The sequence below is a fragment of the Neolamprologus multifasciatus genome, chromosome 18 (assembly GCF_963576455.1).
Source record: "Neolamprologus multifasciatus chromosome 18, fNeoMul1.2, whole genome shotgun sequence".
Classification (NCBI taxonomy): domain Eukaryota; kingdom Metazoa; phylum Chordata; class Actinopteri; order Cichliformes; family Cichlidae; genus Neolamprologus; species Neolamprologus multifasciatus.
In genome coordinates this window covers 27,549,858-27,572,719 of record NC_140456.1, presented here as the reverse complement: position 1 = coordinate 27,572,719, position 22,862 = coordinate 27,549,858, and the positions used below count along the sequence as shown (strand labels likewise).

General features: G+C 40.8%; 1 protein-coding gene across 2 annotated transcripts; it reads right to left on the bottom strand.

The window, feature by feature from the left end:
- Positions 1–1,230: 1,230 nt before the first annotated feature.
- LOC146498191 (endothelin receptor type B-like) lies at positions 1,231–8,976 on the bottom strand. Of its 2 annotated transcripts, XM_085141384.1 has the most exons (9): positions 8,874–8,966; positions 8,685–8,774; positions 7,439–7,915; positions 6,558–6,670; positions 5,551–5,755; positions 4,795–4,944; positions 4,342–4,475; positions 4,138–4,246; positions 1,231–2,126 (listed from the first exon to the last, which is right to left on the bottom strand). In XM_085141384.1, the coding sequence occupies exons 3-9, from the start codon at positions 7,850–7,852 to the stop codon at positions 1,992–1,994; spliced, it is 1,260 nt and encodes a 419-aa protein (XP_084997510.1). In that variant the 5' UTR covers positions 7,853–7,915; positions 8,685–8,774; positions 8,874–8,966; the 3' UTR covers positions 1,231–1,991. The 2 variants fall into 2 exon arrangements, with proteins under 2 accessions (XP_084997510.1, XP_084997509.1); XM_085141383.1 differs by having other exon boundaries at positions 8,685–8,976.
- Between the last annotated feature and the right edge of the window lie 13,886 nt (positions 8,977–22,862).

The window sequence follows — 22,862 nt, the reverse complement described above, 5'->3', positions numbered from 1 at the left end:
TAGAACTATATTTATGGCACTTCCATAGTAGCTTCATCCCCCCATCCACCCCCAGAAGCTGGAAGCATTTGTAAAAAGCCAACCAGCTAAAAAAGAAAAGCAATACATTACATTAAGCTATAGCTCACCAGGGAATATTCATATAGGCTTTTGTAAAGCTACACCTTTTTAGAACCCTTTTTGTACAAATGTAAAAAACAAAAGAACAATAATGTGAGCTTGAGGTGTGGAAAGGATTCTTTTACCACTGGGCAGTACCAGACTACTTCTAATTTGACACATAAATCTACATTTACAGCTTTTCTTACAGCTTCTTGAACTACCAAAATAAACTTGCCTGGGTCAATAAATGAGTTGATTTTAAACAGTACTTTTGTGCTTTAATTATAGAATATTGGATAAGTAGCTCACTGAACAAAATTCGCTCTGTTATCCAAGTTGTGTAGCAGATTATTTAATTATTTATTTATGTATTATTTATGTACCACTGATCTAGGAGGTGATCAATCACACCAGTAAGAGGGCCAGCATTATCCTAAACCAGATAAATCAGTTTACCCTCTGTTTGAAACAGATAAAAAAGTAATTCAGAGAGGAATGTACTGAATGTGATTATGTTCAGTTAGGGCTAGTTACAGGAGTGGTGGGTTTGATTTGATGTCAAACCACACTGGATTGTTTGAAGACTTGCTGGAGGAACAAAGGCAGAAAGGTTATGGCAGAGAGACAAAACAGGAATGTGCAGAGATAAGGAAGTAAAAAGTATGGGAGAGGACAAAGAAGTAGTAAAAAAGAAGAGAAAAACAGACATAAAAAAGACAGTGATGGCAAGGAGAGTGGATAAAGAAATGAAACAGAGAAAGGGTGGTGAGAGATCAGAGGACAGAGAGCTTCTTTGACAGCTAATGTGACATGCGTGACACTGGTTTAGCCTCAAGCAACATTCCCAGGTCAGAAATGTGTGTGTGTGTTTGTATGTGTGTGTTTGTATGTGTGTGTTTGGGGCAAAGAAGTGGGGAGAAAAACAGAGAGATCACAGTAATGTTCTGTGTTGGCACTCACCATCACATGATGCTGCCTGCTGTCACACTTAAATCGAGGCCACATGCTCAAACACCCTCCCACACACACTAGCACACACACACTCCCACACACACAGAATACACCATACACTTAAGCCAACAGCAGGCAGACCTAAAAAGAAATCTTTAAAAATTAATATAAAAATAATTTACTGTTTTCTTTTTGTAATATAGTCATGATTTTATGTGTTATATTTATTGAAAAAAGAAACCCTACATCAAAGGTAAGGAGTCAAATTAAGATAATCAGGCACTAATATAATGACAAAATGCATAAAGCCTCAGGAACAGGCCAAGTATGGAACAATATGATACAATAGCTGACGGTATCACAGCTGAAGTCACACAGCGTCAGTAGTTTTGTTGCTAGTGAGAATACACAAAGAAAATACATTTCAAAGCATTAACAAGTATGCAAAAGCATGTAAAATGCTCATGTACATTCATTTTTACAGAAAAAACATGCAAAATCCCCAAATGGCTGTTTTACAAGATGCATACACTACACAATGCATACACTATCCAGGCTGCAAGCCTGGCAAGCTGTCTTAGCTTATCAACCCTTAACCCCCAATTTTACACAACATAGTTGAACTTTACTCCTGTTCAATTCTCCATTTTTAATGTTATTCATGCCTGTATAAATTTGATACTTCCTATCCAAGAGTGCAGCTTTGGAGGCATGCTGACATTCTTGGACAGAATGAGTGTGGCACTCCATGATAAGTGCTAAGAGTTTCAGGTTGGATTGAGTTGCAGTGAGAGCTGATTTCCGGCGGTATGTAATAGATCTTAAGAGTTTAAGGACACTTCATATTATGCTGTAGATAAAAACAAATGGGTCCCTGTCCTCATTTACGCAGGCATACTTCGATGTTTTTTGGTTGTTTCTCACTTCTGGGCCTCTCCTCAGGCTGTCGAGGACTTGTTGGTCATGCGAGAGTTGCTCTGTTCGGAGCCTCGGTCGCTGACTTTAAGCTTCATGCACGACTGCTTTTCGTCCATTAACATCTCTGTCGTTACGCACCAGGAGCACAGACAGGACTAAAGAAGAAAAGAAACTGTGAGGCTTAGGCTGCGAGAAAAGAGGAAGAGTGTGAACACTGTTCGCACTTTGACAAAATAGTGACTGATTCTTACAGCCTTTTTTTTTTGTTGCAGCCTTAGAAATATTTCATCACTGTAAGAAATAAGCTTATTCTCTTTTTGTTGTATCACTACTACTTTCTTTGTGGTAGAGCTAAAGCCAGCAGCTAGTTAGCTTAGCACAGAAATTTAAGCCTTGTCTAGAAATAGTCCAAGTTAGTAAAAGTTGAGAAAAATTTCTGGGACCAAACACTGAGGCGTCACTGAGAGTTAAAATCACTAAATGCTCTTTCATCTCCATACTACCGTAAAGATGTAGCATGAAGATTAAACTATTTTCAGTAAAAGTTCATACTGAGGATATCTGGTGGGCTGAGACAAACAGCATCATATGGCAGTAAGAAGAGGCCAAAAATGACTATAAATCAGCCTAGGGGTTGATATGTCATCACTTAACTAAGGCTACGTTCACACTGCAGGTCTTAATGCTCAATTCCGATTTTTTGATCAAATCCGATTTTTTTGTCTGCTTGTTCACACTACAAATAAAATGCGACAGCAAACGCGCTCTAGTGTGAACGCTCAAAGCGGCCCGCATGCGCAAAAGAAGATGTCACACACAACGCGCTCTGTTTAGACCCAGACCAAACAGTATTGTTTGACTGATGGCCCTTAATATAAAGACTTCGGACTTCACGTTTCCCAATTTTTGCTTTAAGTTATTTTGTTATTTACATAATAATGTAAATAACCTAATAATTATCCTTATTGCTGTTTTAGAGAGGAGCGGTGCTTCAAAGGATAGTTGCAGATTTCTGTCAGAATCTGCAGATTATACAGTACAAATAAAATGTTCACGTTTCTCCAACGTTGTCTTCCCAACAGTTTCACTAACATCTACACTGGATGGCCAGGAAGCGTTCGTGATGTCTTCTTAGGCGCTTCTCTGGAGCTGATAATTGGCGTCTGTCTTGTGTCAGTGACATAAAAGACGGATTTAATGCGACCTGACCATTCAAACAGCAGTTGTTTTCTAAAACATCGGATATGTATCGGATTCAGTACCACATACGAAAGTGACCCAGATCGGATTTGAAAATATCGGATTTGTGCCGTTCACACTGTCATACCATGATCGGATATGGGTATAGGGTAAAAAAAAAAGTCGGATTTGATGCGCTTTCGCCTGCAGTGTGAACGTAGCCTAACAGATGGCTTAATTTTGTGTTGTAAAGACAAAAACCTGTGTCCACACGGGGAGCGATTAGTTCATTGTGCATTGCTTTCGAGCTGATGGTTGATTGGCTATGATGTAGTGATCACTGGTATCACTGGTTTTCCATTAAGTGATAGTACCTGGTATCAGGTACTAAAATGGTACCTGCTCAGATGGAGTTCAAAGCGATCTGACCAGGTACTAAAATGTGACATTGTCAGACTGCATGCCACCGAATGACTGGTCAGTTCTGAGAGAGTCTCGTTCACCGAAATCAAAACTGCCATTTTTGATATCCGACATCGAGGGAATTGATTACAAAAAGCAACTCCCACGAGTCTGACAAAAAGCCACAGATCGAGCAGCAGGTATATTGTTGCCTCGGTGTCCGCCTTTGTTGTAGCGTTCGTGTTATGGGAGGCTCGGCCGCGTTGCTATAATGATAACCATGGTACTAGATTGTAATGGAAAACCAGGTGATCCAAGTTGAGTCCATCTGAGTAGGTACTATTGGAAAAGGGGCTCTGCACACTCATTGGTAGTTGCTTCAGTTGCTTGTCTCTATGTTGAGAATATTTTATTTCGGGACCTGCCTACTTTGAGGTACCAGAATCTTTTTTGCCTTTCGTCACTTCACATTTCGGAAGTCAATGTGAATCACTTCCTGTGTGGATGCAGTTTAACACCAATAAACAAAATACATTTGCACAATACCCATAAAGTAAAGCCTTTTTTGAGTGAGTTACACTTTACCCTGAAGCAGTTCTTGAAGCGCTTGCTGACCATGTAGAGGGCGATGGGGTTGATACAGGAGTTGACAGATGCCATGTTGATGCCAATGTAGTCCAACACCAAAAAGAAACTAAAATATGTCACAGTGGCATATTAGTCTTCCACTTCACACTGTCTTTGGGGCAAGTTTTTATCTACGAAATTATCATGACTTCCCCTCCATACCTGAGCAATTCACACCGGTTTGGATCTTTTTCGTCATAGATGGTGAGCTTCAGGATACGGCTGAGGTGGAGAGGCAGCCAGCACAGAGCAAAGACTAAAACGAGGCAAAACACTGTCTTCGCCACCTCCCTCCGCTGAACACACACAAAAACACATAAATTACAGTTTGGCACTGAAGTAGCTGTGGTGAAACTTAAGCCTTAAAGGAATTAGGCATCATTGGAAACATGTTTTCCCCTCAAAATGTAAAACATTTGTTATCACGAATCAAATTGAATTCAGTAGGAAATGGGAGTTTCAAATTAGGGAGAAAACAGTGCAGAACATTACTTTAATAGCATTGTCTGTTTGTCATCCTATTACATTAGGAAAAATATCACTTTAACTCAACTAAATCTGTCGTCAGCAGTCAACGACAAACAGGCCTAATAAAGTGAGTTTTCACCATCTTACCTGTTTTAAATGGTCGCTGAGCGCAATCTGCACGCCATTCTTCTTCCTCAGCATCTCACAGGTCATCAGGGTGTAGAAAATGGCAGTGCAGGCCAACGGCAGGCAGAAATACACACTGAACAGCCACCAGTCCTTTGCTGATTTATAAAACTGCACAGAGAACATAGCAGGACTTCACTGGATTAGGCACAAACATCTGTGCTGGAAATCTTTAGTTAAAGGTGAAGTATGTCAGAAGCAGATGGAGTTTAATGGTGTGTAACCACGGTCTGACCTGGTTGACTCTAGGGTGTGTTTCAAGTTGCTGTTGACATGCTTTTACAAATCAGTTTATCATAAGGCCCCAGTGGGAGTAAATGTATCATTCTTTTTACATGAAGATAGACGAATGTAATGGCAAATACATTATATTAATCCATTAGCTATTACGCTACACATAATCAACCGCTGTAGTGTTTTCTGTCACGCAAGAGGGGGATGTTCTAATTCTTATGATCCATGACTTTTTTCCTTTTTGACAGTGTTTCATTTCTGGGAACTCTTCCTAACCCCGATCTAGCGGGGAAGCTGTCACAGTCTGATTACGAGTGCTTGTGGTTTTAAGTGTACGTATAAGCGTATGCACACACATGTACACATTCACCTCTGCGTCTGTCCATATAAGTATGTGTTATACGACATACAGCTATGTCAACACATACTATTTTTCTGCACAGCGAACCCCAGGCCTTTAAAAGTCGGTGTGTTACAGCTCACCCTCATGAATTCGGTTTTCTGCACGGGGTGCAGCAAGCAGATCCTCAAATGTTCTCCTTTGTAGTTCATGGTGATCATGTCGAAGGCTATCGCCTCTGGCACAGCCAGGATGATGGATATTATCCAGATGAGCGCTATTTCGATAGCCATCCATTTTGGAACTCCGATCCCTTTGATACGGCTCCATGAGGCCACGGCACGATACCTGGAAGATGTGTGACATGTGGAGTTAGTTAGTTAATGTACTTAGTCGCATTTTTATTGAGAGGCAGCTCATAAGATGGCTATCACTGGTATATTTACATGGTGACTACATTGTACAATAAAGCAATTATAAAATATATATATTACTCATCTGTTTAAAATGTATTTATTCTTAAAGTTTTGCATTAGAAGTGCATGACTCATGCAGCTAGAGCCACTTGCTACCTGTTAGCCTTACCTCAGGTAGGTCCACCACTAAACTGGGTCTCTCAACCACGTTTTTAGTGTTGGCATTTTTAACAGAAATACAGTGGCTTCCTGTGTAGTTAGGTGATCTACCCATTAGGTCTGTGCTTAGCACTGTCTGTATCTGTATGACACACAAATATGTTTGCAGCTTGCTCAAATTAACTTGCTTACTTGTAATGGCAAAAATGCTAAACCCGAGGCTTCCAAACAGTAGTCAAGAAACCATCGCCATGGTGACTACGATACAGTGTGACATAAGTTACTGTTTTAATTCTTTCGCTTTTGCAATTTAAAAGAAAAATTGTGGATTTATCACCAAGGTGTCTTTCATACACTTTTTTTTGTTTTGGTTTATTTGCAGCCTTTTTATGTTCACCGTTCAATGATGGCATTAACAAAATGTCAGTTTACTAATTCATCAAAGTTGACAGCAGCCAGTGGGAACAAGAGCAAAATTGAGGATACAAAGTCACTGCTTTTTAATTGCAGTTGCAGCATTGAAAAAAAACAAACAAGCAAAGATTGTTGTTCATTTGCCATGGCTTCATGCTTACCTGTCAATACTCAACGCACACAGACTCAGCACTGTAATCCCCACTGAGGATTTCTGCACAAATGGCACCAGCTTGCACAGAGTCACCCCGAATGGCCAATCCTCCGCCAGGAGCTGTATAGAGAGAGAAAGAGTTGATGACAGACTTAAACCATGGTAGGAAAGGAAGCAAATTTACTATCCCCCATTTTTACTCAGCCTCAGGCATCCAGTGCAGGCCAGGCATGTGTGAACCTGAACTTATCGTTCTTTTCTTGCCAGGTTTAACATTTTGGTCTTTTCCTTAAAACCACGAGTCCTGTTGGCCTCGGTTTAAACTCCAGGCACTGTGACCTAGTGAGAACACTTGCAGAGAAGAAGAAAACTCTGCTAAGCATGAAAGATATGGAACCTTTCATGCTGTCTTTGGATGGGTGTCTGGAATGTGATTGAAAACCTATTAAAATCAGATGTGGACATGTTTCTCTCCGTACCACCCCGTCTGTCCTGTCTTTGCTATGGTATGCGGCTGTGACCTGTTGTTTTAACATGCTTGCCCCCTTACCCAAATATACAGACGCTCTTGGTTCTGTCTCTCTCACTCACTCACACAAAAGGAGCCCAACAGATTAAAACATACCAGAGACATAAGGGGATATGGAGGGGCTCAGAATCCAGTAAGGTAATAACATTTTGAAAATTATGTGGAAGCCTGCTTTTACAAGCATGTGTGTGTATGTGTGCTCATGAATTTAATTGGAATATTTGAGTACTTGTCTGGGATGCAGCTAAATATTTGTGCATGACCTCACAAAGTTACAGTTAAGTAAAAAGAATATTAAGCAGCTCATGCTTTCCTATGACTTAAGTACTGTTCCTATGCTATTCTGCAGTTTTTCTCACCTTATAAACATTAATGGGAATGGCGATGATGATATGCAGCAGGTCTCCAAGTGCCAGGCTGCCGATCAGTATATTTGGCCCGTTATGCATACACTTATTCTTATAGATGATCCTCAGAAGAGTGGAATTCCCAATAATACCGACAACGAAAACCAGGCAGGACACCACTGTGTTGATGTACTTGAAAGTGTCTCGGATTTCTGTGGGTCCGGTGCACATGGGTGGCAGGCGGCGGTGGGGCATGGTGCTGTTGGGCCGCACCGCACCCTGCACATCTCGTTCCACGAGCCCTAGTTTCTGGGTAACGGTGAGAGGCTCCTGGGGCACTTGTTTCTTTGGCTCCAGCTGTCCACTGGCCACAAGTATGTGGACTGCCAAAGCGAGTAACTCCAAGCAGAGGAGATGAGTCCTCATCCTTTGATTTTGACTGTGGCTGTTATCCAACAAACGGCCTGCAGCTGATCTTCTTTAGAGCTCCTGGAACATAGATTAGAAATACTGTGAACAGGCCTGGTGTTGAACTACAGCAGCAGTTCTTAGACTTTTTCTGGCATTCAGAAGCTGAAAACAGTTTGTACTCCACACCCCTCAAGTTTTTCTTTGATCAGAAATTAATTTTAAAAAATGTGTGTATGTGTGTTTTAAATTCCCCCTAAAAAAACCCCTTAATGAATTAATAATTCAAATCATTTTTACTTCATATTTTTCATCTGGCACCCCAACTTCAGGGGCTCTGCACCCTACCAGTGGGGCCACACCACATTTTGGTAACCACCTCTTAGTATTGTCATAGTAGTATTATAGTCAGCTATTAGTTGAGGAATTCGAAGGTGTTGAAACTTTAACTTTGGCTAAAGGATCATTTTTATTTCCATTTTTTTTTTGAGAGAGAGAATAAGGCAGAGTGTTTTTATTTCAGCTTTCCTTTGTATCTAATGTAGAAGGATGTCAAAGTCCCAGTAGATTCAAAAATGCCTTTAGGTTAGTTTCACTTCTTGTGGAGGTTTGTGCGTTGTTGTACTAAATGTTCAGGGGTAAATTACAAGGCTGTTTTTAGAATTCCTACCCTGAACAAGGAAAATACAACTGTTAGAATATTCAATTAACAACGGATGAGTGAAAGAAGACATAAATACACTAAGGCTGTAGGTTTCTCCCTTTTTATCGATTAAACAGTTAATTTAACACAGTCCCTAAATGAGTCAGTTAATGCTCTCCAGTTGCTCTTGTTAAAGTTCTTACTTACCAAACTCTGAAGTGGGAATTCTCCGATATCTGCGCCTCTTAGTTTAAAGTTCCTCAGTAACTCTCAGGCTCTCAGAACAGAGAACATTTCCTAAAGCAGAGGAATATTGTTCCAACAGTGACAGTTCAGTCATCTCCAACAGCAGCAGTCCTCTCTGTCACTGGGGCCAAAGTTAATGAAAAAACTTACAGTTGTGTGACTCAGTGGCTCCAGTCCGCAGTTCTACTGGTGCTCTCCTCTCCAGTACTGGCTGCTGAGTCTGGGTGTACACAGTCTCAAGAGTCTGCAGGGTTGATCCCTGCCCCCCCCCCCTCCTCCACACCACGCAACCCCCAACCCCTCCTCTTTTTATTTAGAGGAGGGAGTGAGGGAAGATAGGCAGGATGTTCATGTTTTTCATCAAAGTGCACCAGCATTAATGAAAGAAACGTGGTAAAAATCAGTTCACAGGAGTGAACTGTTCACACTGTGGTTTTGTGGTAATTTATGTCTCACAATAAAAAATACATTTATTAGGATTCCTACAGAAGTTCACCATCAAAGCTTTATCTGGCCTGTTTAAACAATTTCCCCTCTAACTGTGCAAGTTATCAATATCTGACATGAAGGTATTTCATTTAATATATGTCCCCAACAGTTATATTCCTGTCATACTATCAGACAGCTAAGAGTCTGCACACAAACTCCAAAAAATGGTTCCATGAGTCTCAAACTTTCACCTGTGAAATTTGTTGAGAACTGCCACAAACGTTTACAAATAATAAAGTAATTTAGTATCCAAAACAAAGTATTTTAGTATCAGTTTGAACTATAAGATCAGTAGTTCTATATTTTAAGTTAAATTGTGTCACATTTAAACACCATCCTGATGGGTCGAGGGTAAAGATGAGATAAAGATGTTGCTAGTAGTCTTTTAAAACCACTGTCTGTATGACACCTTTTGATACCAGTCTTGCCATGTGCCACCATGGGCCAACAAAAAGTACTAAAAATCTGAGATAGAAAAATTCCCAGAGTTCCTGGAGTGGCCACATGAGACCTAAAGCAAGTTGTTCCACATTGACTCGCACATTAAAATGTACAAATGTAGAGTGTTAAAAAGTATTTAGTTCTGACATTGTACCCCTTTCATAATTTTTTTGTGGCTCAGCCGTTTGGATTTTGTTAAAGGATAAAGTTGAAGGTGTGGCTGCTTTGATTGACATGTTTTTGTTGATAGACATACTAGGCCTTACTTCCACTTATACGAGTCACTCAACATGACTCTTGACCTTGTTTATGGTGTTTGTGGCTTTCGGAGCATTTTCATCTAATTACATGTAATTATATGGTAAGTAATGTGACTTGCTGTAAGGCACAGACCGTGTGAGAAGCTTGTGCTCCAGTTTTAGTGGTTGAACCTATTATTTTTTTTTAATTTGTCTGTTTAAGTAGCTACTTATCAGTTATGTGCATCTGTGTGTCGCTCCCACCCAAACCCTCCATCCTATGCTGATATCAGCGCATTTGCACCGACTGTTTTTGCTTTTTCTCTTTAACAAGTATAAACATGTTATGTCACTCCTCCACTTCTTTATTCATTTCTAAAAAAAAAAAACCTGATCTGGTTAAATATTGATTCAGTGATACTCTGTGTGAAGTGAACATGAGAGTAACTGACAATTATTGGATAAGTCTCAATTTTTAAGATGTTAGAGGGACCGTGGTAAATAGAAAATACACTCACTTTCACATATCCTTAGTTGGTATGCTGAATGTTAAAGTTCATGACAAAATTCTTGTTTGGAAAGGTTGCAGAGAGAAAGCCTCTAAAAAAGTGTTACATTTGAATAAAAACACAAAACTTGTAGAACAATTTACTTTGGACAGACGAGGCCAAAGTGGATATTTGGCCACAATGCACAGTGGCACGTTTTGTGAAAACTAGACATAGCATATCAGCACAAGCACCTCATACCATCTGTCAAGCACGGTGGTGGAGGGCTGATGATTTGGGTTTCTTTTGCAGCTACAGAACTTGGACATCTTGCAGTCACTGAGTCGACCATGAACTGCTTGGTATACCAAAGTGTTCTAGGGTCAAATGTGAGGCCGTGTGTTTAACAGCCAAAGCTTAGCCCAATTTTGGTCTTGCCACAGTTAATGAGTTTGAAAACAGCTGTAAATCTAGAACAGAATGACTGAAAAAGACTCATGAATTGTGTTTTTTACACACTAATGTTGCATTTTGGCTTTGTTTTTGTTCAAACTGGCAGAAGAAAAGATCATTTGTTTGTTTTGGGTTTTTTTTGTTTTGTTTTTTTACCGTGACTGGACTTTAGACTTCCCTTCCTTTCCCAGCTCTTGGGCAGAAGTTAAATTAGCCATTAAAAAACAATGAACCATAAAAGACCATTTAAACCCATTACAGGAAAAACATATACAAAGGGAATATTTCTACACTGTATCACACATGTTAGGCTTTATCACTTTTAAGTCATTGAACACTCCGTTCTGTCTCTTTGTGACCTTCTCATGTTGAGCCAAACATAATAAATAAAAGAGTTCTTGTTCTTGCTGTCAGGAGGTTGCCAGCTTATTTTCTAATGGCCATGTGAGGAGGGTTTTCGCATATGCAGTCCCCTGATCACAGTTGGTTAGATACCACAAAGAACACACTCCTGCTCATTCCCAAATTGACTTAGATGAATGTTGTGCTTGCTTGGCTTGCTTTCACAGTTTACCCCACGGTACCACTACCAGGACTCACACAGATTGAGGTTGAGGGAAGAAACTAACAGTTAGGAGGTGGCAGAGCTTGGGTGGTGATAATAAATAAAATAATAAGTGGCATGACTTGTTAACTCTACCTTTGAATAATTAGGGAAACAATGAAATTACTTGTTTAAGTAATATCACAATCTCACAAGTAATGGTAAATGGACTGGTTCTTATATAGCGCTTTTCTACTCTATCTCAGCACTCACAGCGCTTTATAAATTATAAATAATGTCAAGTGAAAAATATTGCATAAATCAGGGGATGCAACAAGTAAACAGGATAAAATAACCAAACGGAGATCACCAGGAGTAGATGAAAATAGTACATTTTCTGCACAGTTGTTTTCATATTCTTACAACTCAGGCTCTAAGTGCTGTATAAACAGATCTCTCTGCACTCTATACATTTGTACTTTTGTAAAAATAATTTAGCGGTTTAAAAAAAACCCAAAGGTTTGATAGGTAACATCAAAAAACTTTCCTATTGATTAATATTATTTAAAATGCTTTCAATTATCCTGGTTATTAGTTTAAATATGCAAATTAGATGCTATTTTGTCAAGCTCCAACTCAACTGCCTCTTATCTTAAGTAGTCTACATAAATACTTCTTTATAGCCTTTTACCCTCAAGCTCGTGTTTTATTGTCTCTTATAGGCTATTAGTAAGAGGTTCTCACCCTCCTTGTCTAACTGTGACTCATGTCCCAATAAACAGATTTACAGCATTTAAAGCAAAGAGCATCTGAATCCTTCCTTTCAGCGGTGTCCGTTTTTTTACGAGAGCGTTCGGCATGTGCTGGTTAGTGTGTGGAGAACTCCTCTCATCTCTCAAAGTGGGTGTCTTTATTTGTCCTCAGGTCCTGTGAGGACAAAGGGCCGGGTTGTTTTTGAACAAGCAAAGATTCACTGCCATCAGTGTCAACGTGAGGCCAGCTCACTGAGAACACAACACGACCTCTGAGCATGCTCTGTTAGATGCAGGACCAACTGATTACCAGCTGAAATATGTTTGTATGTGTCTCAGTGTGTCCTTATCCAAGAGGCTCAGAAAAGGCCAATTGGGCTTTGCTCTGAAGCCTTGCACACTATGTGATGGGTTTATAAAGAGTCATTATTTGCTACTTTATTAGAGCTATATTTGAAGCTCGATTCATCCACCAATTGTTTGTTTGTATTGAATATGCAATAATGCAGAAGCTGCGATGTTGGACGTGTTTTACCTGCACTGCATTATTTGGGTTACTTCATACTCTCTTGACCTCATCTAATCATATAAAAAAAGATGCTCTGTGTAAGAGAAACAGTGATTAATAATAACTAATGATTAAATAAAGTGGTGGATAAACATTTGAAACGTTTACAAGGGAATGGTTTAAAATTAGGAGCTTCACTGGAAGCTGTTAAGAGTTCAACAAGGACGTGACGTTGTTCAAAATTAAATCCAGTATGTTTTTAAAATTTTCGTGGTCATAGTCATGCCACTTTTTGGTTCCACACTGTAGATTTCGATTGGTCGCATTAGAGGAGATAACAAAGCAAACATACCGGACAACTGAAAGATAATAAAGAGAAAACAAACTTCAGTGAGCCTGATCTGCTCAGCCAGTTTCTTTCTGGCTTGCGGGCTCTAATGGCAAAAGCACGGTCACCTTTAAAATTAGGCAATGACTTTCTAAAAGCCAAAAGGATTCCAGCTGAGGAACTGAGGCTGCAAATGTGCTCATATGGGTTCCACATTTCTGCTATGTAGCTCGGGGCCAGACCCAGATATGTTTTAAAAATATTCAGCAGAATCCTAAAATCATCTCTAAACCTTACAGGAATGAATGAACCAATTGGGGTGATTAGGTGCCCTCTGCTAAATCTGCAAACAAGCCTATTGGTATTCTTATGGACTGTCATTGGATAGAGTGACCTTTCTGTATTTCAGAAGAGACAACTCTTGAGAAAATAAATACATAACTTTTTCCAGTTTGGTTTTTAAGTTAAAGAAATTTAAGAACTTTGGCAAATCATCTAGTTAACAGAGATTGTCAACTTCTTACCACCAGATGTAATACGAGTTATTGATTTGGACATGTCCTCACCATTCCTAGTAAATTCTACATGCTTGTGCAGTGGTGCACATTTTCACACAGTCTATCCTTGGACACATTCATGAAGTGGTACTCAATTGGACAAACTAAATAGTGGCAAATATAAAGACAAACAGTGGGAACTCAAGACCAGACTCAAGACTGAGTATTAAACAGGAAGTTGCAGATTTTTTTGTGTATTCCTAATACAGCTATTAGGTATAGGGTTAGGGTTTTAAGACACTACTTGACCATTTAACATGCATTTGTAATGCTTATGATGATATTATCCTCAGTGTTTCCCTACAATTCCAAACCTCTGTCTTGTTTTTGTGTTGGTTTCACTTCCTGTTTTATTTTGATAACCACTTTTTCTTGTGGATCTATTGGACTTTTATTTGGGTTTGTTCACTTCTTAATTCCCTGTGTCTACCCTATATGTATTCCTGGCTGTTGCTCAGATAGTAAAGCGGGTCATCTGCAAATCAGATGTTCAGTAGATTGATCCCCAGCTCCTGTGGACCACATGATAAAGTATCCTTGGTCCATGGATACAGTAGAGTTGAGTTGCCCAGAGTTGCCTCCGATGCAACCACTCCAGTATTAGTGTGCATGTGAATATTAGAAAATGCTTAGGCATAGGTCTGTATGAAGGTTTTTGTGCATGAGTGAATGAGACTTCTAGAAAGAAAGCACTTTTAGTGCTCAGTTGAGTAGGAAAGCGCTTTTCGACGCTAGTGCATCTGCCATATACCCTTTCTCCTTTGTCCATTAACCGTGCTCATATTTTCTGGTTCACTCGTCTTGCTTGTTTCAGATCCCTGTTTTGTGTTTTCTTTCTTTCTTTTACTGGACTTTTGAAACAGCCCAAAAAAGGATCTCTGTTTTTGTTCATTTTTTGTCACCCTCCATGTCCTGCTTTTATGTCCTCCTCTCTATGCTGACAGTTCACTTTAGTTGAAGCATACAAACACATTTTATGGCTAAGCTGTCATAGGAGCTGTCACCCAATGTTTGGCACATTTTATCATGTATACTAAAAAATACATCAGTTACAAAACCCTCCCTGTCTCTCACAGGGATCCTGCTTGAAAAGGCCAGCACATATATTGCAATTTGAAGGTTGTCCCACATTGATAGGACTCAGCACAGTTATATCTCTCATTAGAGAATCGCCTGTTACAAAATGTCTCCTATGTTTCCTTTCTCTCTTTGTCCTGCTTGTATTTTATCTGATGCATCTTTTCTCTCTCTCACTGCTCTGTCTTCTCTCCAGGCTTTTTCTCTGTGCTTCACGCCCTCTAACCATCTCCAGGGTTTGATTTTCCCCTCTGTTCTGAAACATAAAGGAGACACTGTGCCCCTCTAACACTCCTCACATCAACTAGGCACCAGTGAAATGACTAAACCGCTGCCCTCAGGCTAGCCAGGACACAGTACATTTGCACATCTGTATATTTATGTTATTGCATCTGCATGTGTGCGTGTTTAGTCTCCTTAAGGCCATCTTCCTCTCTGCCTTTCCCTCTTTAATGATCCTCTTAGACATCAGCACAACACCTATGTATGTGACTGTTGTCTAAAGGTCTTATTCATGAGCAGCAGAACACACCGCTAACAGAGAGAAAACCCACTCGTTTTCTACAAGCACCACACACACATAGATGAATAGAGGATTCACTGGGGAGACTGTGAGAGAAAAAGGCTTATAAGGTTCATGGATCCATTTTTTTGTTGTCCACTCTGGATAGTGATTAACAATAATCAACAATTCTGAGATTAACAATGACTGGACCAGTACAGTTAGGATGAACAAGGATTGGATCTGAACTGAATATTTATTTTTTGACAGCGGAATAAATTCTGACAGAAGTTACTAGAGCTAATAGAGTAATTCCTGAGATTCCTCAGGTAGAATTGAGCGTACTCCCAAAACTGAGATGTTATTAACTGGCGCGCTGCAGCCACTTAACAGCTGCTTTCACCTTCTCTTAGTCAGCTTTTACCTGCCCACTCCTGATGATATAACCCATTAAGCTCACAAGGACACATGAAACTGGCACTTCTCTGCTTTTACAAATAATTTGTGCTTTAAAAGTTTCCATGGTGCCTGTTTTACAGAAAAAACAGGATGTCAGCTATATCTGTCCAGCTATACAAAAACAAACCAGCTTAGCCATCACAGAGTACTGACAACAGAAACACAGCAAGGTGCATTAGGCTACGTTCACACTGCAGGCGAAAGTGCATCAAATCCGATTTTTTTGACCCTATGCGACCCATATCCGATCATGCTATGACAGTGTGAACGGCACAAATCCGATATTTCCAAATCCGATCTGGGTCACTTTCGTATGTGGTACTGAATCCGATACATATCCGATGTTTTAGAAAGCGACTGCAGTTTGAACGGTCATGTCGCATTAAATCCGTCTTTTACGTCACCGACACAAGTCAGACGCCAATTATCAGTGCCCGAGAAGACATCGCGAACGCTTCCTGGCCATCCCGTGTAGATATCAGTGAAACTGTTGGGAAGACAACGTTGGAGAAACGTGAACATTTTATTTGTACTGTATAATCTGCAGATTCTGACAGAAATCTGCAACTATCCTTTGAAGCACCGCTCCTCTAAAACAGCAATAAGGATAATTATTAGGTTATCTACATTATTATATAAATAACAAAATAACTTAAAGCAAAAATTGGGAAACGTAAAGTCCGAAGTCTTTATATTAAGGGCCATCAGTCAAACAATATCTACGGGTCTAAACAGAGCGCGTTGTGTGTGACATCTTCTTTTGCGCATGCGGGCCGCCTTGAGCGTTCACACTAGAGATCGTTTGCTGTTGCATTTTATTTGCAGTGTGAACGAGCAGACAAAAAAATCAGATTTGATCAAAAAATCGGAATTGAGCATTAAGACCTGCAGTGTGAACGTAGCATTAGTTAATCCGAAGGGAATTACCAGATAATCAAAGTGTCTGAATGATTTGTTGATGGAATTTTTCTATTTGTTGTTCTCTCTGATTCCTACCAGGCATTGTGCAGATTCAACTTGGAGAAGACAGTGGCATCCTGCGCAGGTTCAGAAGCAGAATTAATGGCAAGCAAAGGGGATTTACTTTTGATAGTGATGCTATTTAACTCATGGTAGTCAATGTATGGGTAAAGTGTCTTGTCTTTCTTTTAAAAAAAAAAAAAACCCTGGGAAAAGATGGCCGAATGATTCTAAATGAATGATATTCTAAGGAGCTTGGAAAGAAAAACGTCTGGACTCCTTTAAGTTTCTTGAAGATGTTTCACCTCTCATCCGAGAAGCTTCTTCAGTCTTCAAGAAACTTAAAGAAGTCCAGACGCTTTTCTTTCCAGGCTGCTTATACTATGATGACCTGGATGACTGAGAACCTTCACAGACGATTCCGAGATATATTTATACATCACCTCATATTCAGGACATGACAGGTTAGAGCAATTTATGGGAAATGTGGATTGTGGGATCATGCACAGTCATAGGTTGATGTGGTGGCAAGAAGAGACCTCAGTCTTTATGCAAAATCTTGGCTAGATTGCAGTTTTCTAGGGGAACAGAGGTATGTGTGACAAAGTGTACTCCAACCAGTTATATTCCCTTTACCCAATCAATATCAGAGTTATGTTTTATGAGCCATAGGTGACCTAGAACTATCTGTGACGCTTCCGAAACAAATAAATATGTTTTCATATTGGTTAGACAGGATAAGATGGATGGGTTTGGTTTGATGGGTAATCCAGGAAGTTATTTTTCCATTCAAAGCTAATGCATGTAGTGGAATTGGAAGGCTTTCAAGTAAGATTTTTATCCGTGACATGAGATTTGAATCTAGAAAACTTTGCCCATAATCAGTCGAACTCTGTAGCACTATGGTTTCTTAGCTTTGCAGGCATCAGTAGTCTAGGGGATTTGGCTTAGTGGAACCCGCTAGCGCTCATACAAAAACTGGCAGGCATGCACCTTTGGGCAAAGCACTAACCGGTAACCCAAAAGATTGATTCTGTTCATCTGGACGTATCGTTTTCAGTGGGAGAAACAGTCACTCATCCAAGTGACTTCTTCAGTCTCAGCTGACTGTAGGTTTCCCCAACCTTGTAAACAGTACCTTTGCACAATACTTGAACCTAGTCCACTGAATGAACAATGGGCTGTGAGGTCAGTTCCTTGATCATTAATATGCAAACTGTCATGACCATTGATCAGCAACCACTGATCAAAACCCACTGATCAAAGACCACTGATTAATGGCCACGAGTGCCATTCACAGAGAGTTGGGAAATGGCTACAATCACAGCATTGTAAGATGGCGAAAGATGTACCCTTAGGCCCCCTCCTCGATTCAAGGATGGTCTTTCCCTTTTCACGTAAAAGGCCTCCTTGACTCCACGCTCAAACCAGTGTTGTTCCCTGTCCAGCATGTGTACATCCTCATCATTGAAAGAGTGTCCACTGGCCTGTAGGTGTAAATAGACTGCAGAGTCCTGGCCTGACGAGGTAGCTCTTCTGTGTTGTGCCATCCGCTTCACCAGAGGTTGTTTTGTTTCCCCGATGTATAAATCCTGGCAATCCTCCTGGCACATAACAGCGTACACTATGTTTCTCTGTTTGTGTCGGGGGACCCGATCCTTGGGGTGGACCAGTTTTTGGCGCAGCGTGTTTTGGGGTTTAAAAGCCACGGAGACATGGTGTTTAAAAAATGCGTCTCAACTGTTCCGATACTTCTGACACATACGGCATCACTAAGGATTTTTGCTTAGGCAGCGGTTGTCCTTCTCTCCTCGATCAGCTGGCACTTTAGGTGCCTTCCCAGCTTTGACAAATGCCCAGCTGGGATAACCACTTTTACTCAGGGCCTTCCACTCACCAGTATGTCTTCTTTGCTGCTACTTTGCATCTGAACGCATACCTCTGCTGATCTGAATTTGGGTTGGTCTGATGTTCCAGGTGGAATGTGTTTACTTTCTGGTGAAGTTACTCCCAGCCTGCTTCGCCAGGAAGCAGAAGCTGGGAGCATGCTACATGGCATACTGGGAACTGGGAACCATTTTGATCTGAGTCTGAGCCCAGCTTGAAGGGATGAGTCTGTGTCATCCCTAGAAACTAGCTCGTCCTTCATTATAGAGCCACACCTCACAGAGCTTTATCTTCCCATCCAATCACTGTCACCCCTTTGAGATAATGCAGAGTAGTGCTGTCTCTGCCACAGCCTCAGAAGATTATTAGGTGCATCATTGGCATTTTAAGAACGATCAAAAAGTCAATCAAATACTTTCTCAAGCAAAAAGTGCAGTTGGTGTTCTTTTATGAATTATGGCCTGTGCCCACTTCAGAGCCCTAAGTCATAATAATTTAACCATGCAAACGATCTCGACCAAAAACCACGCTAGCAACAGGAACCCCTAACACTTTCCCAACTCACCAGTGTAAACTTCAAGGTGGGGTATAGAGGCTTCTCTGATCAGCAGCAGCTGATTTGGGAAGAGGGAAGAGGATGCAGCAGTGGCAGTATAGGTGTCAGAGCTAGAGGGGTTGATGAGGGTATTAAATGAGTGACTTCCTGATGAGATAGCTCTCAGTTGAGAGATGTTGTTCTGTTCATACCCAAAGAACTTGGTCATGTTTTCCTACTAAAACTCCCTCGTTGATACGTGCTTGCTGTACCCGGTTGATGTCCACTGAGCTTATGGTAGATTATGGTTTGTTTCCACAGTCCCAATTACAGGAGACACTTTGAAGTTCAACATTTTTAATGAATAACTTTGAGTTTGAGACCAGTTACCACTGGTTTTGGGCACAAGTGGGCTTTTTTTTTTGGTACTTGGTTTTGGTTTGGGTAAGTTCTGCTAATTTCCAGATTTCCAAAGGCTTTTTCTGTCACGGTCTGCCGGGGCAAGCCGTGTGGTAATTATTTAGGACCCGGAAGCGGCAGCTCTGGTGCAAACTGAAAACACTCACATAAGACGCAGACCTTCACAATAAAACAGGAAACACACACACGCAAAGACACAGACTAGGAAACGCGGACTTAACACAGGAATAGATGGGCAGAACAGAATACACTAAACAGGAGGAACAACAGAACCAAAATCACTAATAGAAAACACAAAACGCTGGGTCAAAAGGACCCAGGATCATGACATTTTCTCAGTGGTGGGAGAGTGAGACAGGCAAATTGACCAGAAGCCAGGATTGGGGTGAATAGATAAGACAATAGCATATATGCTGTATTCTGAACTGATGTATAAATGAGCAGTGTTGGGGAGTAACGGAATACATGTACCGCCGTTACGTATTTAAAATACAAAATATGAGTAACTGTATTCCGTTACAGTTACCGCTTAAAAAGGTGGTATTTAGAATACAGTTACTTTGTTGAAATAAATGGATTACACGGCGGTACTTTCCTGTTTCATATTGTGGCGGGTCAGGCCTGTTTGGGTTTTGTTTGACAGCTACGTTCTGTTGTTACAGGTGGCAGCGTTACGGTTGTCATGGTTACAGGGTGACGCTCTCTCTCTGCGTGTTTCCTGGGTGAGAGAGGCCTTTTTGTTGTTGTTGTGCTAAGCTAATAGGGAGAATGCTACCGGTATAGCTCTAAAGAATGTAGCATCATGGGCAGTGTAGTCCGTGCTGCAGGGAGAATGGACTGCCATACACGTTATGTGTCTGTGAGCGAGGGAGGGAGAAAAAGGAAAAGTACGAGCTGTCATCGAGCAACAACGGGAGCTGGAAGCATGTAAATATAATAATAACCACTGCAGCCAAGAAGAGTGCCTGACGAGCCCAGTTGTAAGTAAGCTATTAAGACTCGACTGTACACCGTGTTAGTGTTTTCCTCCAAAAACAATAAGTTCCGTTGGAGCAGCCTTTCAACGCCTCTCTCTGTCTCTCGCTAGCAAAGTTGACCCAGACAACAAAGTAAAGCTAGTTTTCGGCTACGAGCCGACACAGAACCCGCCGTATTAGTCAGAGGTCCCTTTACTACGGTTCGGAGCCGCGGACCTTCAGTAACAGTAATAAATCACAGCAATAGTACATTCATGTAGTTGTAAACAGCATGATAATATATTAAGTAATCCAAAGTATTCAGAATACGTTACTCTCATTGAGTAACGTAACGGAATACGTTACAGAATACATTTTGGGGCATGTATTCTGTAATCTGTAATGAAATACATTTTAAAAGTAACCTTCCCAACACTGTAAATGAGTCAGTGGCTTTTTCCTACCCGTGGTGTCATATGGTAGGAAATGTTTTCTTCATTTAAGGGCATAGACAAAATCATCCAATTGATGGAGATTTGGCACTCTTAGCACACATGTCACATTGGGTATTGGTGGGAACATCTTCATACCATCCCTAATGAATTCTACATGCTTGTGGATGTAGATGGTGCACATTTTCACATGGTTACACTCAAAATTGGACAAACAAGAAATGAAAGATGAATGAAAGATCAGTTTGTTAGGGTACCCAGCTGATGACTGAGTTCAACTCTGGTGATTTATGACCTGAACATTTGCATCAGTACCAGATAGCAAAGTCCAAAATGTTTGCTTCTATCCCAATCCTGCTATCAGAAAGTGCTCATGTGCTTATACGGTTTTTGGCTTCCTTCCTTGTGAATATTTGCCCCCTCTTGATGGCCTCTTCCTACCTGGACTACATTGCTTAATCATCCCCGTGTCTATGTATTGTCTTTCCATTTGTTCTTTGTCAGACTGTCTTTTTGTGCTTTGTGCATTCCTGTGTTATGTTTCCTTTCAGACTTTGTTTATTGGAGTTTTGCAACAGCCAAGTAAAGGCTCCTTGTCCTGCTTTTTTGGCCACTGTAAAGGCACTAAAAACTGTTTTTTCACTGTTTGTTTTTTTAGTTACAGTTACAACACCCTCCCTGTCTCTCAGAGGGATCCAGCTTGAAAAGGCCAGCACATATATTGCAATTTGAAGGTTCTCCCACATTGATAGGACTCAGCACAGTTATATCTCTCATTAGAGAATCGCCTGTTACAAAATGTCTCCCATGTTTCCTTTCTCTCTTTGTCCTGCTTGTATTTTATCTGATGCATCTTTTCTCTCTCTCACTGCTCTCTCTTCTCTCCAGGCTTTTTCTCTGTGCTTCACGCCCTCTAACCATCTCCGGGGTTTGATTTTCCCCTCTGTACTGAAACAAAAAGGAGATACTGTGCCCCTCTAACACTCCTCACATCAACTAGGCACCAGTGAAATGACTAAACCGCTGCCCTCAGGCTAGCCAGGATGCATTGCATTTGCACATCTGTGTATCTGTGCTATTGCATCTGCATGTGTGCGTGTTTAGTCTCCTTAAGGCCATCTTCCTCTCTGCCTTTCCCTCTTTAATGATCCTCTTAGAGGTCAGCACAATCTCTTATGTATGTGTCTGTTGTCTAAAGGTCTGAAGCATGAGCAGTAGAACACGCCGCTAACAGAGAGAAAGCCTGCTAGTTTTCTACAAGCACCACACACAGAGAAGAACAGAGGGCTCACTGAATGGCATGCTGCTGTAAAACCTTTCTGATGGAATAACAGTATCTGCTGTTCTTGGAAATATGACAGATTTTCTCCAGCTGATATTAAGGTGCCAAGCAGGAATATTCCACATATTGCACATGAAAAGGGTTCTGCTGGTTGACATCCACGGCTGCTGTGAGTGAACACACAGCACAAAAGCAGAAAACAAACAAGAATTAAGGCTTCGAATAAAAACAGAACATGGTCTACGATAGAAAACACGCCCTCCGCTTTCACATATGTGCATTGTGCTCGTGTGTGTAGCTGTGTGCGCTTTGGATAACATTTAACAGATGTTAAATATCTACGTCTGCATTGATTTATGCTGTCTGGAAGACTTATTCTTTCCACAGCGGTGCACCTTCTTTCCCCACTTGCATCTCTCCTCCACACATGAACTCCCGGCACTTTATATGTTTCTAGAGCCACCCTCTGGGGATTTTCACTATGAAGACATCACACCACCTGCCTTCCTTAGGTGTATATCTTGTTTTCCATTCCCTTTTTTATGTAAAAAAAAGATTAATCTTCACCATCTCTGCTGCTCTCCGTTCTTTCAGCTTTCCCATTCACCTCCTGGGAAAGCTGCTGTGTTTATTTGACGTGTGGCATCAGACTTATCTGTACACAGCAGCAGCAGCTCGAGTGTTTCAGTCTGTTTGGACTTTCACCTTCGATAGAAACACAGTTGCAGCCAGAGCCCTGCAAAAGACAATAACGTATCGTGTGTCAGAGAGTGATAAAGTAGTGAATTAACACATGTGGACCTAACAGCG

Excerpts from the sequence above, each read along its gene's own strand:
- LOC146498191 (XM_085141383.1), bottom strand. The coding sequence starts at position 7,852 with ATGAGGACTCATCTCCTCTGCTTGGAGTTACTCGCTTTGGCAGTCCAC. Across the intron at positions 4,247-4,341 it reads AACCGGTGTGAATTGCTCAG|TTTCTTTTTGGTGTTGGACT; the intron begins GTATGGAGGGGA and ends GACATATTTTAG. Across the intron at positions 2,127-4,137 it reads GCTTCAAGAACTGCTTCAGG|TCCTGTCTGTGCTCCTGGTG; the intron begins GTAAAGTGTAAC and ends TTTCTTCTTTAG.